Source organism: Pavona decussata, unplaced genomic scaffold (genome assembly GCF_977016875.1).
Source record: "Pavona decussata unplaced genomic scaffold, jaPavDecu1.1 SCAFFOLD_138, whole genome shotgun sequence".
NCBI classification, from domain to species: Eukaryota; Metazoa; Cnidaria; class Anthozoa; order Scleractinia; family Agariciidae; genus Pavona; species Pavona decussata.
Genome location: NW_028145551.1, coordinates 198,460 through 211,219, shown reverse-complemented (window position 1 = coordinate 211,219; position 12,760 = coordinate 198,460). Strand labels below are relative to the sequence as shown.

Genomic DNA, 12,760 nt, shown 5'->3' with positions numbered 1-12,760 from the left:
CAAGACTACAATAAATATCAATAACAAAAAATCGAACTAGAATGAAACATTAAAAAGTAAAAAGTAAGAAGAAAATCGTAACAATAATACATTATATCACAATAGTACATAAATACGCATAAGTACATTTTTGGGGGATTGAAAATAAAGTTATATCCGGATTGCTAGTGGATCTGGTGGTTCTTGATGGAGTGTGTATTTCAACACGCTCAGTTACAGCCTTGAAGAAAAAGACCTTACTTATTCGCTTTCGTTGTTTTGTTGATGTGACACTACTCTAGCGAGTAGTTTCTTTTAGAATTGTTCATATTCACGCTGGCATGCATTCTTTCGTTCCAAAACGACAAAGGATAGATTCTCCTGCAGGCAGGCGCCGGTCACGTTGTCCGATCAAACATGTTTTTGCTCGGACACTACCCGTTTTGGGCCGGTCAAATTTTAACAGTCGTAACTCTTGCAATAGTGTACCCAGATTGCACAGTAATCTTTTTAAAACTATAAAAGAACTGAATCCAAGTCGGTTTGGCTAAAAAATTACAAGTTAATAGTTTAACTACTATTTTCTGCAGAAGCAGCCTCGCATTCAATACGTGGAACGCAAGCGTTCAAGATACAACCGCAATTGTCCGTTTTACTTTACATCTGGCAAAATCACTTATAACTAAATATTACACTTTGGCAATCGCCACATCATTTCTACAACTGAACTTTAAGTGAAATGTGCAGAATATATGAAAGCTGAAGGGTTCAATCGATCTCTTAATTAATTTGAAAAAAGAAGCTAACTGATGTAAACATAAACAAGAAACACTTAACTTTAATTCATAAATTATCGTCTTAGGGTTTCGAAATTCGGCAGCACTGTATGTAATTGTATTAAGGACGGTGCCTACTAATATCGAAGTACTTTTGTGCGGTTTATGACTATGCGGGAAAAGCAGATCTTAGGAAGGCCTATTGGAATCCAAAACGAAAATTGGGGGTAGCCACGCATTTTTCAGAGATAATTGAGCAATAACATCTCTAAAAAGCGCCAAGATATGAAGCAATGTATGGGATTTTTTCCTAAATTGAAGCTTAATTATCTGTGAAAAATGCATGGTTACCCCCAATTTTCTTTCAAGATACCAAAAGCGTTTGCTAAGTTCTGCTTTATCCGTATAGTTTTAAACCGCGCAAAAATAATCTTGTATTAGTAGGCACTACCCATAGGAAACCCGAGTATCTAGAGATGCGCAGAACGTATGCGCAGTAACAATAGTAGGCACCGTCCTTAAATGCGTGGCGTCTTATTCCAAGTACAATTGTTGCGCTCGCTGACTTTCTTCCATTTAGAAGCCCTTTAAGACGACCTTATTCTTCCACTTTTATACGCTCCAATTTTGAGTTGCATCGAGTGTTGAAATCACCAGAAAGCTTAGTAACCAAGCATGTTTTGCAGGGTGTGCCGGAAGTAACGCAGGGTTTGTTCGCTTTGCAACAAATGCTACGTGGAGTATTCTTGGTGCCACGAGATTAGTCTTCATGAGGGTGCTTTCCATTCAATCAATCAAACAATCAATCACTTTATTTAAGAGTCAATTATGGTATCTAGCCAAAGGTAAAACCCTCTACTAATTGGGAACACTTAAAGTAAACAAAATAACGGAAGACACGATGATTTGCGGTTGCGATAGGACTTGATAACATCGTGGAAATTTGCAACTACCGGGAATTTCTTGACCATTAATTTGTCTAGTTTCATATTGGTTTTTTTTTTTTTTTTTTTGGAAACATGAATGTTATCCCTCGTGATTATCAAATAGTTGAAAATTAAAATTTCTCTGAACGAGTCGGTAAAGGACCGGACAAGATGTCCGGCAATCCAAGGATTTGTCCGGTCAATACCCAATTTTGACCGGACATTGTCCGTTGACCGGCCATTATTTGCAGCCCTGCAGGTCCTGAGAACATCACGCGGTTTGTAATGGGCAATTAGCAGTATAATACAATTCTATGAATTTGTTTGGCTCAGCGGCCTTGTATATGAGCCATTATACCATGCCCAAGAAACAGCGACCATGAAATTGTCTTCTGGTTGTTCTTGGAAAGCGAAATCAACAAAGTCTAGCAATATTTCTTGATTATTTTTAATGAAACAATTATTCCACTCACGCTTGTTGGATATGAGATGATCATTATAGCCAACTTGACACTACGCGCCTCGGTGGCTATCCAACTAGCCTGCGAACGCAGGCGTATTTCCGGCTGTCGAGATTCTCTCTGGCGAAAAATCACGTCGTTATTTTTCGGCGGAGAGAATCTCGACAGCCGGAAATACGTCTGCGTTCGCAGGCTAGTTGGATAGCCACCGAGGCGCGTAGCGTCAAGTTGGCTATAATAGGCTGATTTAGCAACAGAACGGGAACGTCATTTGAGGACGCGAGAGCGCGCGGAATAGTCCTGGATGCGAGTCTATTTCGACTATAAATGGGCATTCTTGATGCGCGCGCCGTTGTCAACTGACGTTCCCGTTCTGTTGCTAAATCAGCCTAAAGATCATCTCATATCCAACAAGCGTGAGTGGAATAATTGTTAAAGTTACATCTCAACTTAGGAGGGCTTCCTGAATCTGATTTTCAGTCATAATCATGTTCACAAACCTTCTCAAATGTCAAATTCCTTTGTAACGTTGTCTTGTGAAATATGTGCGCGCCAATCAAGATTTTACAATAACTGTCTAAATTCCTGCGCGCTGATTGGCTCGTAGTTACTGTCTAAGAGAGTACGAACAATAAAATTACGTCAGATGTAACGCGCTTTACTTTTCCATTTTATGACGTCATTTTATGGTGTATAAGTGTAAAGACCATAGAAAACTGCCGTCCATTTGTTACATAAACCTCTCTCTTATTTTGATCTTACCGCTGCGATTTTCTTTGCTTCTCCTTGTCGACAGAGGCGTCTAACGTGGTGTCCGGGTGCCGCTTTGTCCCAGGCTCCTCTCGCATCTGCCGCAGCAGTTCATTCGCGTCTCCAGCGAATTAGTGCGAGTCCCAGTAGCGACGAGAGTGAGTTTGATGAGATACCAAAAGACGCATTCTTTTCAAGCCTGGCTAAGGAGGAGGAAAGAAAGTCAAACGAGTCTAGTCGGCGAAGAGTTGGTTTTGCTAGTCCTCAATCCACAAGGTAAGCTTCTTTTGCGCGTGTTTTCATTTTTGTTATAATTGCGTTTTTCAAACGTGTCCTAGCTTGCGTGGGTGAGGGAATTCGATGCAGGTTTGGAGTTGGGCTGCAAAGCTGATCCTCAGCAAGTTGCTATCGACATTAGGAAATGCACGCGATTGTTTTCAAGAGGAGAGTGGCTTTCCAGAAACCAGATATAAGCGCACTTCTCAAGGCTCTCTGGGTTGAAAAGAAGGTAGAAGAGGAATTGGACGCGCGACGCGCGAGGAATGGAGAACTCTTTCCACGTTCTAAACTAGCAGAGGCTTGGACCTCATAAGCCTCTGGCTTCCAGCTCAAGCTTCTGTAATGAGTGACGAAGTAAAGTATTTTTTTTTCTTTCACGCTCATTTAGTAAACTACTTTTTTTACTTTCAATACACGAAGGTGCTTGTCTCCGGTAATGGATACAGAACTCGAAGATAAAGACATGCAAACGGAGGTAGGCTACGTCGACAAAATAATGAATACTAATCAACATAAATAGTTCAATTTTGCACAGCGCAAGGGTGTGTAACATCTTAAAACAGATTGAGGGGGATGTAGCACTCGGCAATGTACAAATTCGTACAAATTGTCAAGCAATGGCTAACACTAGTGCGTTGCCTCGATCCGGGACAAGTTTCATGAAGGATTGAATAACACAATGCAACGTTGCAACATGTTTTGCTTAGTATGTATACGATGAACCATGCTTCCTGGTGTTTTGCGACGCACAAACGCCGATCGTCAGTCGTTGTTAGACAGACAGATAAAGGAGCCGGAAGTTAGTTGAGTTGCTGTGTCGTTGGAGGAGTTGGAACGAATATTTGGTTTTATCAACTGAAGGTGATAAAAAGTTGATAAGATAAGTTAATTTGGCAAAGGTATTCGAGAGCTGACGTGCGCTCGAAACGTCAGCTTTCGATGTTTGTGTTCAACCGCTGACGTCACGAGCACTCGCTATTGTTTTAACCGGAAGTGAACTTCCCACAGTTAATGTCGTTTTTCTCCTTAAATATTTCGAATTGGCAAGAATAAGTCGCAAACCTGGTTTTAGCACCACTTTTACATAATATGAGATAAACTTGTGTTTGGGGGTTTACATGCCCTTTAAGGTTCCAAAATTATTTTATCGACTCGGTTGATACAGCAAACGTTTGTTGCTAGACAAGTTGTATGAAACATTCCCAAGTCAAAATTTAACCGTGGTGTTGGAGGGGGTGGGGAATTCAACCGTTGAACCATCAATGTTCGATTTTTTTTTTTATTTCCCCGTGCTAATGTACTGAGAAAAGTAAGGCTCGTTAACCAATGTGTTGTTTTAATTCTTTGTTTTCTTTGCAGCCCGATGAAAGGATGATTGAATTGCAAAATGAAGTTAGGAAACTTCGCAAAAATCTCGACGAAGCCGTTCAAACACGAGATTTGTATAACGTATGTACCAGCTGCCGACTTTTACTCGTTCTTTCGTAAAAACAAAAAATTGTTACAATGTTATTGTAGTTTTACAAGCTTTTTTTTGTTTTCATTTACAGGAGCTTTTAGTTCAAAGCAATGAACTGCTGGAGAAGATGTCGACTGAAAAGGGTCTTTGTCCGACTCCCATGGTTCGTCTTTGTTGTTTTTTTTCTGTTGTTGCTTTCTAGTCAGCCTTTTGGTTCCTGTTGTTCTGCGCCCCTGTTTTCCCGTTGTCTCCCCGAACTCCGTTGACATCTGGGGACGAGGCATTGACAAACTAAACAACTATGCTAACAGTCCCTATCGAAGTACCGTATTTATTCGATTAACCGCCCACCTTCCAATAAGCGCCCACGCGCCCACCCTGAAAGCGCCAAAATTTTATAATTGCCCACCCCTACCCCCTTCCAACAAAAAACATTTATATACTAGCCCAGCGCGAAGTAAGAGGAGCGTCAGTTGTGTTTAAAAGTTGGTTTTAGATACGGTAGTGTCGGTAGTCAATGGACGTTTACATTGGTTATGACTTTTAATGATAGCATTTGCATTTTATTTTGTCCTTTGAGGCGAAGTAAACTTGTTATGCCTTGTTTTGCTATTCCCTAAAAATGTCCTCACTTGCTGCAAATGTTGGGAAAATAATAAGCGCCCATCCTCATGGGCCCAAAATTAAATAAGCGCCCAGGGCGGTTAATCGAATAAATACGGTAGTTATATCGTGGGTTAAGGAAAAAGCCATGCGTAGAGCAAGCTATTGAGCTATCCCCGGCTCAATTATTCATAAAGAGGACATATCAGAGAATTAACTCTGCAGTGTATGTTTAAAGTGCTAGAGTGAACCCACGGGTTTCCTACTTAGTGTTAGGCCTAGTAAGGAAAAATGGGAGACCATACTAGGCAAAGAAAGAGGTCGAAAATTTTTAGCACTTTAACATACACTGAAGAATTAGTTCTCAGATCCATGTTGTCTTAGAACAAAGATTCCCGCGAGCATTGCGCATCATTTGACTCAGACTGTTTTAGAAAAGAGTCACCTTGGCTTGCTAACTGTTCTTTTGTAGAACTCTGACGTTACGCTGAAATACGTAGCGGAGCTGAGAAATGAGAAAGCAGACTTAGAGGTATTTATAACAGTACTTAAAGTTTCATGCTTCACCGGGTTTGTGCCAGACGAAAGAGAGATGGACCCACATTTGTCTGTTTTGTTTTGAAACCTTTGCCATTATGAGTTTTCTTGCCGCAAAGATCGAAGTAAAAGATCAAAAGGCTCTGAACACAGAAGCAAAGAAGTTCAAAGTGACTGGCCAACGTATATTTCAAATTTTAAATAAACAAGCATAAATCTACGTAAACAAGGCGATATTTTGCAAAAATAAAATGTTCTTTCTTCGCGATTCGCGACGAGAAAGACGAAAACATCACTAAGTGTTTTTAATTAACGTTCTTGTTTTATTTAACAGGCACAGTTCGAGGTTCTGAAGACGAAAAATCAAGACTTAGAACTTCTTAAAGCGAGGAATAACGGTAAGAACATTTCATATCGGCATCAAAATTAGCAAGCGAGTTTCAATATCCCAATGGTGCGATTTAGAATTACCTTTACGGCAGAATTGACAAAGTGACCATGGGTGCTTACCATTTACGCAAACCACCCGGATGGAAATTTTCGGCATAAATATGAAATGAGTTAGCTTGTCTTAACAGAAGATGGATAACATGCAAAATGTATGAACATCAGCTGTAAATCCCAGAACGAGCAATAAAAATGAATCACTTTGACCAGAAGCCCATAATTTCAGAAATACTCCATATGGAATGATGCGTACCCTTTGATTTTCCAACTGGAATTTTCGGGCTTTCTATGTAAATGGTAAGCACCCATGTTTACCCTATAGTTTTGCATTACCATCAAGGGTCAGAATTATTTTGCACTTTTCTCATCTGTTTTTTTTTTTTTTTCTTTTTCTTTTTTTCTTGTTGTTGTTTGTTTTTTTTTTTTGTTTGTTTGTTTGTTTGTTGTTGTTTTTTTCAAGATAACGTAAAAAATATTAAATCTCTCTAATATGTCCTTGTATGAGAATCACAAACGTAACCTATTAGTAAATGTTTGTGGCAGGAGTTTGTTTGTTTGTGCCAAGAAAACCAACGACCTTCACATTGGGTGCCGTTGTGTTAATCACTAGCCTAACATGGTTCTCACATAGTTTTATTGAACCTTTTTTGCCCACAGAACTGGAAGGTCAAGTTCAGTCACTGGAGAATGAGCGAACTTTGTCCAATGACTATTTATCTGAGCTTCAGATGGAATACGACAGCGTGCAGGCAGAAAAACAGGCTCTTGCCGCACGGGTGGAGGGACTGGAGAACACTGGCGCATTCAATATGGCTACTAAAGAGGAGCTCGATTCTCTGCAAATGAAGCTTGAGGAGAACGTGCGAGAAAAAGATCAACTACAAGAAAATCTGGAATTGTGGAAAGAGAAATATGCTTGTCTTGAAGGAGAAGTGACACGGCTCCAAAACGAGCTGTCTTGTGCAGAAACGAAAAGGACAGAAACTCTGGTCGCCGCTGCTAGGACGGAAGTTGATTCTCTAGCGATGGCGCTTGAGGAGAGCATGAAAGAAAAACAACAACTGCAAGAAAATCTGGAAACCTGGAAGGAAAGGTAAATGAATGGACCGTCCTACTGTAGACTGCGAGCAGTCTCTGTTTTGTTCGAGAATCCGCAGAGAAGAACGCAAGATGTTCGAAGCGCGAGCGACAAAGCCGTGAGTAGCGCGGGGCCGCGGCTTTGCTGCTCGTGCGCGCGACTCGTCCCTCGAATATCATCCTCACTTAGTTTTCTGCGTTCTTCTCCGCGAATTCTCGAGCAAATAGAGACTGCTTGCTCGCAGTCTACCCTACTGTTGTAGACCTTTATTCCGAGATACTCACAAAATATCAAATATGTACAGTGTGTAGTAATTCATTTTCAGAGAGGTACGTAATCTCCAGTATGTCTCACAAGAGAACCGGAACAATGTGGGAAAAATCAGATTTCCCGAGCGGGTGATCTAACCTCTGAAGCAGCGAGGCAACCACAGTCGGTTTCTTGTGTGAGACTGTTTAGAGTTTACTTCTGAAGGTGAACGATTTAGTTCAGCAGCTTACCTTCGCTCGCCCGAAAAACTCAGAAAAATTTCGCTTGTTCTGCAGACCAGATAAGCGTAGTCTCGAAGACCATCAGGGCTCAGTTGTTCAAAGGCCGATTAAGCTAATCCTGGATTAACGTGAACTTTGATTCGAGTTTAATTGCTAATCGATAAAGATTCTTCCAAAAGATTTTCGGCCCTCAGTTTTTACTTTTACTTTTCTTTACCTTTAGCTCGAAATTAGCCATTAAAACAATTTTTAGCGAGCGAGCTGAAAGCCTCGATAAATTTCTAATCGTGGATTAGCGTTTATCGGCTTTCGAATAACCCGGCCCAGAAGTAATTTCCAGTTTGAGATGCCCTGGGTACAAATGTGTATTCGAGTCCCAGCACGTGGTTTCCTGGTAGCTCAGTGGTTAGAACACCCGCCATGAGATCGGGGTGTTGTAGGTCCGATGCCCGCTAGGGACATCTTATTTTCTCTGCATTTGTTTTGGTTCTCTTGTGAGGCATATTAGAGTTTACTTCGCTGAAGGTGAACAATTTCTTCCAAACGCATCAGTCGTGTTGTCACATTTTACTTAAAACGTTACTCAAATTCATGTAAATGTTATCAAAGTCTGAGTTCTCACGTTTTGCCATCAAGCGGGTAAAATAAATGTAAATAGAGCGGTTTTCAATCGAGTGTCGCAAGTGATTCGCATTTGGTTTGGTTTAGCTTTGCTGCGCTCTTTGATTGGCTAACAAAACTCGCGCCACTTTCTCAACCAATGAGAAACAAAACCAATCGTGACTTGCTCGCACGCGCTTCGCTGATTGGTTCGTTGCTGTATTTTATTCGTTGTGATTGGTCAGCGTAGTTACTTTGTTTTTGTTTTGCGACACTCAAGTGATACACGCGCTTAGATTAGAATACATTGGTCATTCAGGACTCAAAGGAAAATCACACAGACTGCACAAGTTTTCAAACCAAACAAACGTGACTGAGCGTTTTATTGAAAGTCGCTATTGCTTAAACTTGCTTCTGTTGGTCTTGCAGGTTTGCTAGTCTTGAAGGGGAATTAGTACTTCTCAAGAACGAGCTGAATAGCGCTGCAGCGGAAAAAGTTCAGTTCGAGGAGAGAATGGTTTGTGTCAGAGAAGGCGCTGCAGTGAAAACGAAAGAGCTTGAAGATGAAGTGAACCAGTTGAGGGTAAAGTTGTGTAGCGCGGATGAGCAGGAGCGAATGCTGACGGACATCACTGAGCAGAAGTTAGAGTTAGAAGAAATTATAGAGATCTTGAAGGCTGAAAACGTTCAAAATAAGGAATTATCCGAAGAAAAATGCAGCATCGAGGCACGCTTTGAACAGTTTAAAGTTGAAAAAGAGACTGAAATTGAAAACCTGATGGCAGAGCTTACTCGTCTTCAGCAACAGCTCAAGGAAAGGTCAAATAGAGTTGAAGAGAAAGATGCTATTCTGGCTCAAGTTGTGGAGCAAAAACGCGAGGCACAAGAAGCATTCGAAAACGAGCTTTCAGAGTTTAATGAGCAGATAGAACAGCTTCGAGCTGAGTTGAAAGAGAAAACAGGCTGCATCGAAGAAAAGGAGGCCATTGTGACGGAAGTTGAACGTGTAAAGTGTGACATAGAGAAGGAGCTCGAGGAGGTCAAGGCAAGTAAAGAAAGTGAGGTTGCAACGCTGAATCAAGAATTGGAGCAGATTCGAGCTGAAATACAAGAGAAGTTGTGCAGCTTAGAAGAAAAGGAGTCCAGGTTGACTAAAGTTATAGAGCAAAAGTGCAATTTAGAAGAGAGGTTTGAGGCGTTTAAAGAAGAAAAAGAGAGAGAAGCCTCGCAAATGATCGAAGAAGTAGAACAACTTCAACTTGAAACGCAGAATAGGAAAGATACTGCAAATGGAAAGGCGAGTCTTTTAGATGAAGTTTCGCAGGAAAAATCCGCAGTTGAAGAACAATTTAACGCGTTCAGGGAAGAAAAAGAACAACAAATTACAAAGCTGACAGAAGACATCGAGCTGCTCCAAAGTAAACTGAATGAGAAAGAATTAAGTTTAGAAGAAAAGGAGAGTTTGCTGAGCGAGGCTATCCAACAGAAGTCAGAGTTAGACAACTTTAAGATGGAAAAGGAAAGCGAACTTCAAAAGCTGAATGACCGAATGAAGGATCTGGAAATGCAAGTGCAGGAAAAGACAAGTGTGGTTGAAGAAAAAGAAAACTTGTTGAATGAAATGATCCAGCTAAAATGTAAGGCAGAGGAGAAGTTGAAGATGTACGGACAAGAGAAGGAGAAGGAGGTTGAAAAGCTAATGCAACAGTTGGAGAATAGCGAGGCCCTTAAAGATGATTTCAATAAGTCACTGGATGTAGAGGAAAAACAAGTAATGCTCCTGACAGCTAAAGTGGTAAAATAGTTTTACGGGATATGATGTGTGGGGGCTAACAAACATCAATTTACTATATTGTGAATGACTGACTGACTGACCGACCTAGGCTGGCTGGTTGGCTGGCTGGCTGGCTGGCTGGCTGGCTGACTGACTAACTGAGTGGCTGGCTGGCTGACTGAACGACCGACGCTGGCTTGTTGGCTGGTTGACTGACGTCAGCAATTGTTTCATTTTGTCTCAATATTACCCAGTTATTTCATCGGATCTAAATTTTAAGTAGAAGCGTAGGTATGATGTAAACCCGTCACATTGAAATCGTGGGGTAACTAGAATGCCACAGACTTTCGCCAATAAGGGCGAACATAACCTTTCACAGCTTCTCGGCAAAACAATCTGAGAGGAGACTGAGAACAATAGGAGGAGACTGAGAAAGAAGAGGGCCTCCCTTCTCCCCAATTTCCTCTCATTTCGCGTCCGCCATTACTTGCGGCTTTCAGTGTTTTGTCGTTCCCAACATCTTAGAGACAAGAACAGGTCAACAGGGCTATATTTGGTGACGGCACTGTTTACGTCTTCCATTTACATGTAAGACTTAACCCGATGAAACAACATGATAACAAGAAAGGGCGTACAAAAATTCCGAATCAGAATTTGGTGAAAATGATACATTTAAAGTTGACATACGTGGAGACGTTTGTACGGCGGTGTGGTAACTTTTGCAATGCGATCATCCGAAGATCTTAAAGTCTGACTTTTTCGAGGATATATTTCATTCAATGTTTAAAGTATTCTTATATTACTAAACTGCACAGTCACTATCCATTTACGATATAAATTTTTAAGAGTTAGATTTATACCTTAAAAAGAAGATTAAAGAATGCTGACGGTAACAAAGATCGCCCTTTACAGACAAGTGTCTGCGAACAGCACTATCGTTAACCAGCCACATCAAATTCTTCCCAGATTAATTTCTGGCAGTCACTGAGTCTTGTCATTTGCGCAAAAATTTAAAAGCTTTTAAGGTTCAAAGTCGCCGAGGGCAGAATCTCTTCCCCCCCCCCCCCCCCCCTTCCTTACCCATCTAGATAGGGTTGAGGCGCCGAACAAAAGCGAGTAGCGGTGGAGTTGCGAAAGGTCTGGATCGTAAGTTGATCAGTTTATTTGTTTAACTTTCAGTCTGACCTGAATGTACAACTTGCAAAGATAATGGACGAAAAGAAGGAATTAGAACAAATGCTTGATAGGTAAGTTCATTGGAACGCTTACCCTGAGCTGTAAAGCAACGATGTGCACTTTGTTCGTAGAATTTGCAACTTGTTTAGGATGAGTGATTCCCGTGACTTGTCCGCACCGTCTGACCTTTTTCAGAAGGTCATTCAAAATTTTTATGGCCATTTCTGAACAGAACAAGAGCAGGATAATGCTTGATGAGGTGCACATTAGGGAAGTATACTCAAACAGGAACCACAAAATAGATGGTGGTCTCTGCCTGCATCCCCCTTCCTCAACCTCTAATGATGGTGTCTTTGTTACATAGCCACCCCTCTTTCAGGAGTAAAAAATGACAATGAGATTCAAACCTCACTTTTCTTGTTTATCAAGCAATATTGACTCTTGCTAGGTAAATGTTTCTGTGTAAATTCAAACTTTAACTGAATTAATTGGTAGAACTGTGACATTAATGATTTTACATATAAAATGACTGTATATATGTGATTTAGAGTGAAGAAGGAAAGAGACGAGATCAAGAATGACTTATCAGAGTCTATCACTGACGTAAGTTCCAATTTCTCCAAACTTCAATTTATACAGACGGAAATGAGAAATATTGTGTTACCACTTTGCGTAAAACAATAAGAAAAGAACTGCAAAACATTATTTACACCTGCCAATTATTATTATAGCAGTAGCAGCTGCAGGAGCAGGAGCAGCAGTAGTAGCAGTAGTAGTAGTAGTAGTAGTAGTAGTAGTAGTAGTAGTAGTAGTAGTAGTAGTAGTAGTAGTAGTAGTAGTAGTAGTAGTAGTAGTAGTAGTAGTAGTAGTAGTAGTAGTAGTAGTAGTAGTAGTAGTAGTAGTAGTAGTAGTAGTAGTAGTAGTAGTAGTGGTAGTGGTAGTGGTAGTGGTAGTGGTAGTGGTAGTGGTGGTGGTGGTGGTGGTGGTGGTAGTGGTAGTGGTAGTAGTAAACTTGCTGAAACTTGATTCACATCATGTTTGCAGTTTTGTACGGTACTTGATTTCTTGTTCAGCTCAATCAGATGTTTACTTTTCATCGCTAAATGTGGCAGGGCGGACGTTTCTTCAAAATTTTTTTAAATGGTTCTAAAATTTGCGGGAATTTATTTACAAACTTTTAACATGGATTTTTCTTCCTTTTTTTTTTCTGACGTTAGACTGCAGAGCTACAGAAGGATTTGCTTGATATGCAGCAGAAAATGAAGCGATACAAGGAACATGTCCATGAGCTTGAGAGTGAACTGGAAGAGAGAGGGGTTACCATGGCAACGTACAAAGAAAAGGTACTGAATTTCTTGAAAATGCTTTGTTAATCGAATATGAAATTAATGTACTTTTTTTATATGTAATTCTCGCTGGTGCTC

General features: G+C 40.7%; 1 protein-coding gene across 2 annotated transcripts in view; it reads left to right on the top strand.

The window, feature by feature from the left end:
- Nucleotides 1–12,760, top strand: part of LOC146467084 (uncharacterized) — a 43,009-nt gene that overhangs the window by 12,832 nt on the left and 17,417 nt on the right. The window contains exons 19-29 of one of the 2 annotated variants that reach the window (XM_085126351.1): nt 2,939–3,168; nt 3,592–3,646; nt 4,531–4,620; nt 4,722–4,793; nt 5,706–5,765; nt 6,105–6,168; nt 6,875–7,310; nt 8,816–10,157; nt 11,340–11,407; nt 11,885–11,939; nt 12,554–12,679. In XM_085126351.1, the coding sequence (XP_084982477.1) occupies nt 2,939–3,168; nt 3,592–3,646; nt 4,531–4,620; nt 4,722–4,793; nt 5,706–5,765; nt 6,105–6,168; nt 6,875–7,310; nt 8,816–10,157; nt 11,340–11,407; nt 11,885–11,939; nt 12,554–12,679 (2,598 nt within the window). Of the gene's footprint in view, nt 1–2,938; nt 3,169–3,591; nt 3,647–4,530; nt 4,621–4,721; nt 4,794–5,705; nt 5,766–6,104; nt 6,169–6,874; nt 7,311–8,815; nt 10,182–11,339; nt 11,408–11,884; nt 11,940–12,553; nt 12,680–12,760 lie in introns of both variants that reach the window. The other variant, XM_085126350.1, reaches the window with a different exon arrangement.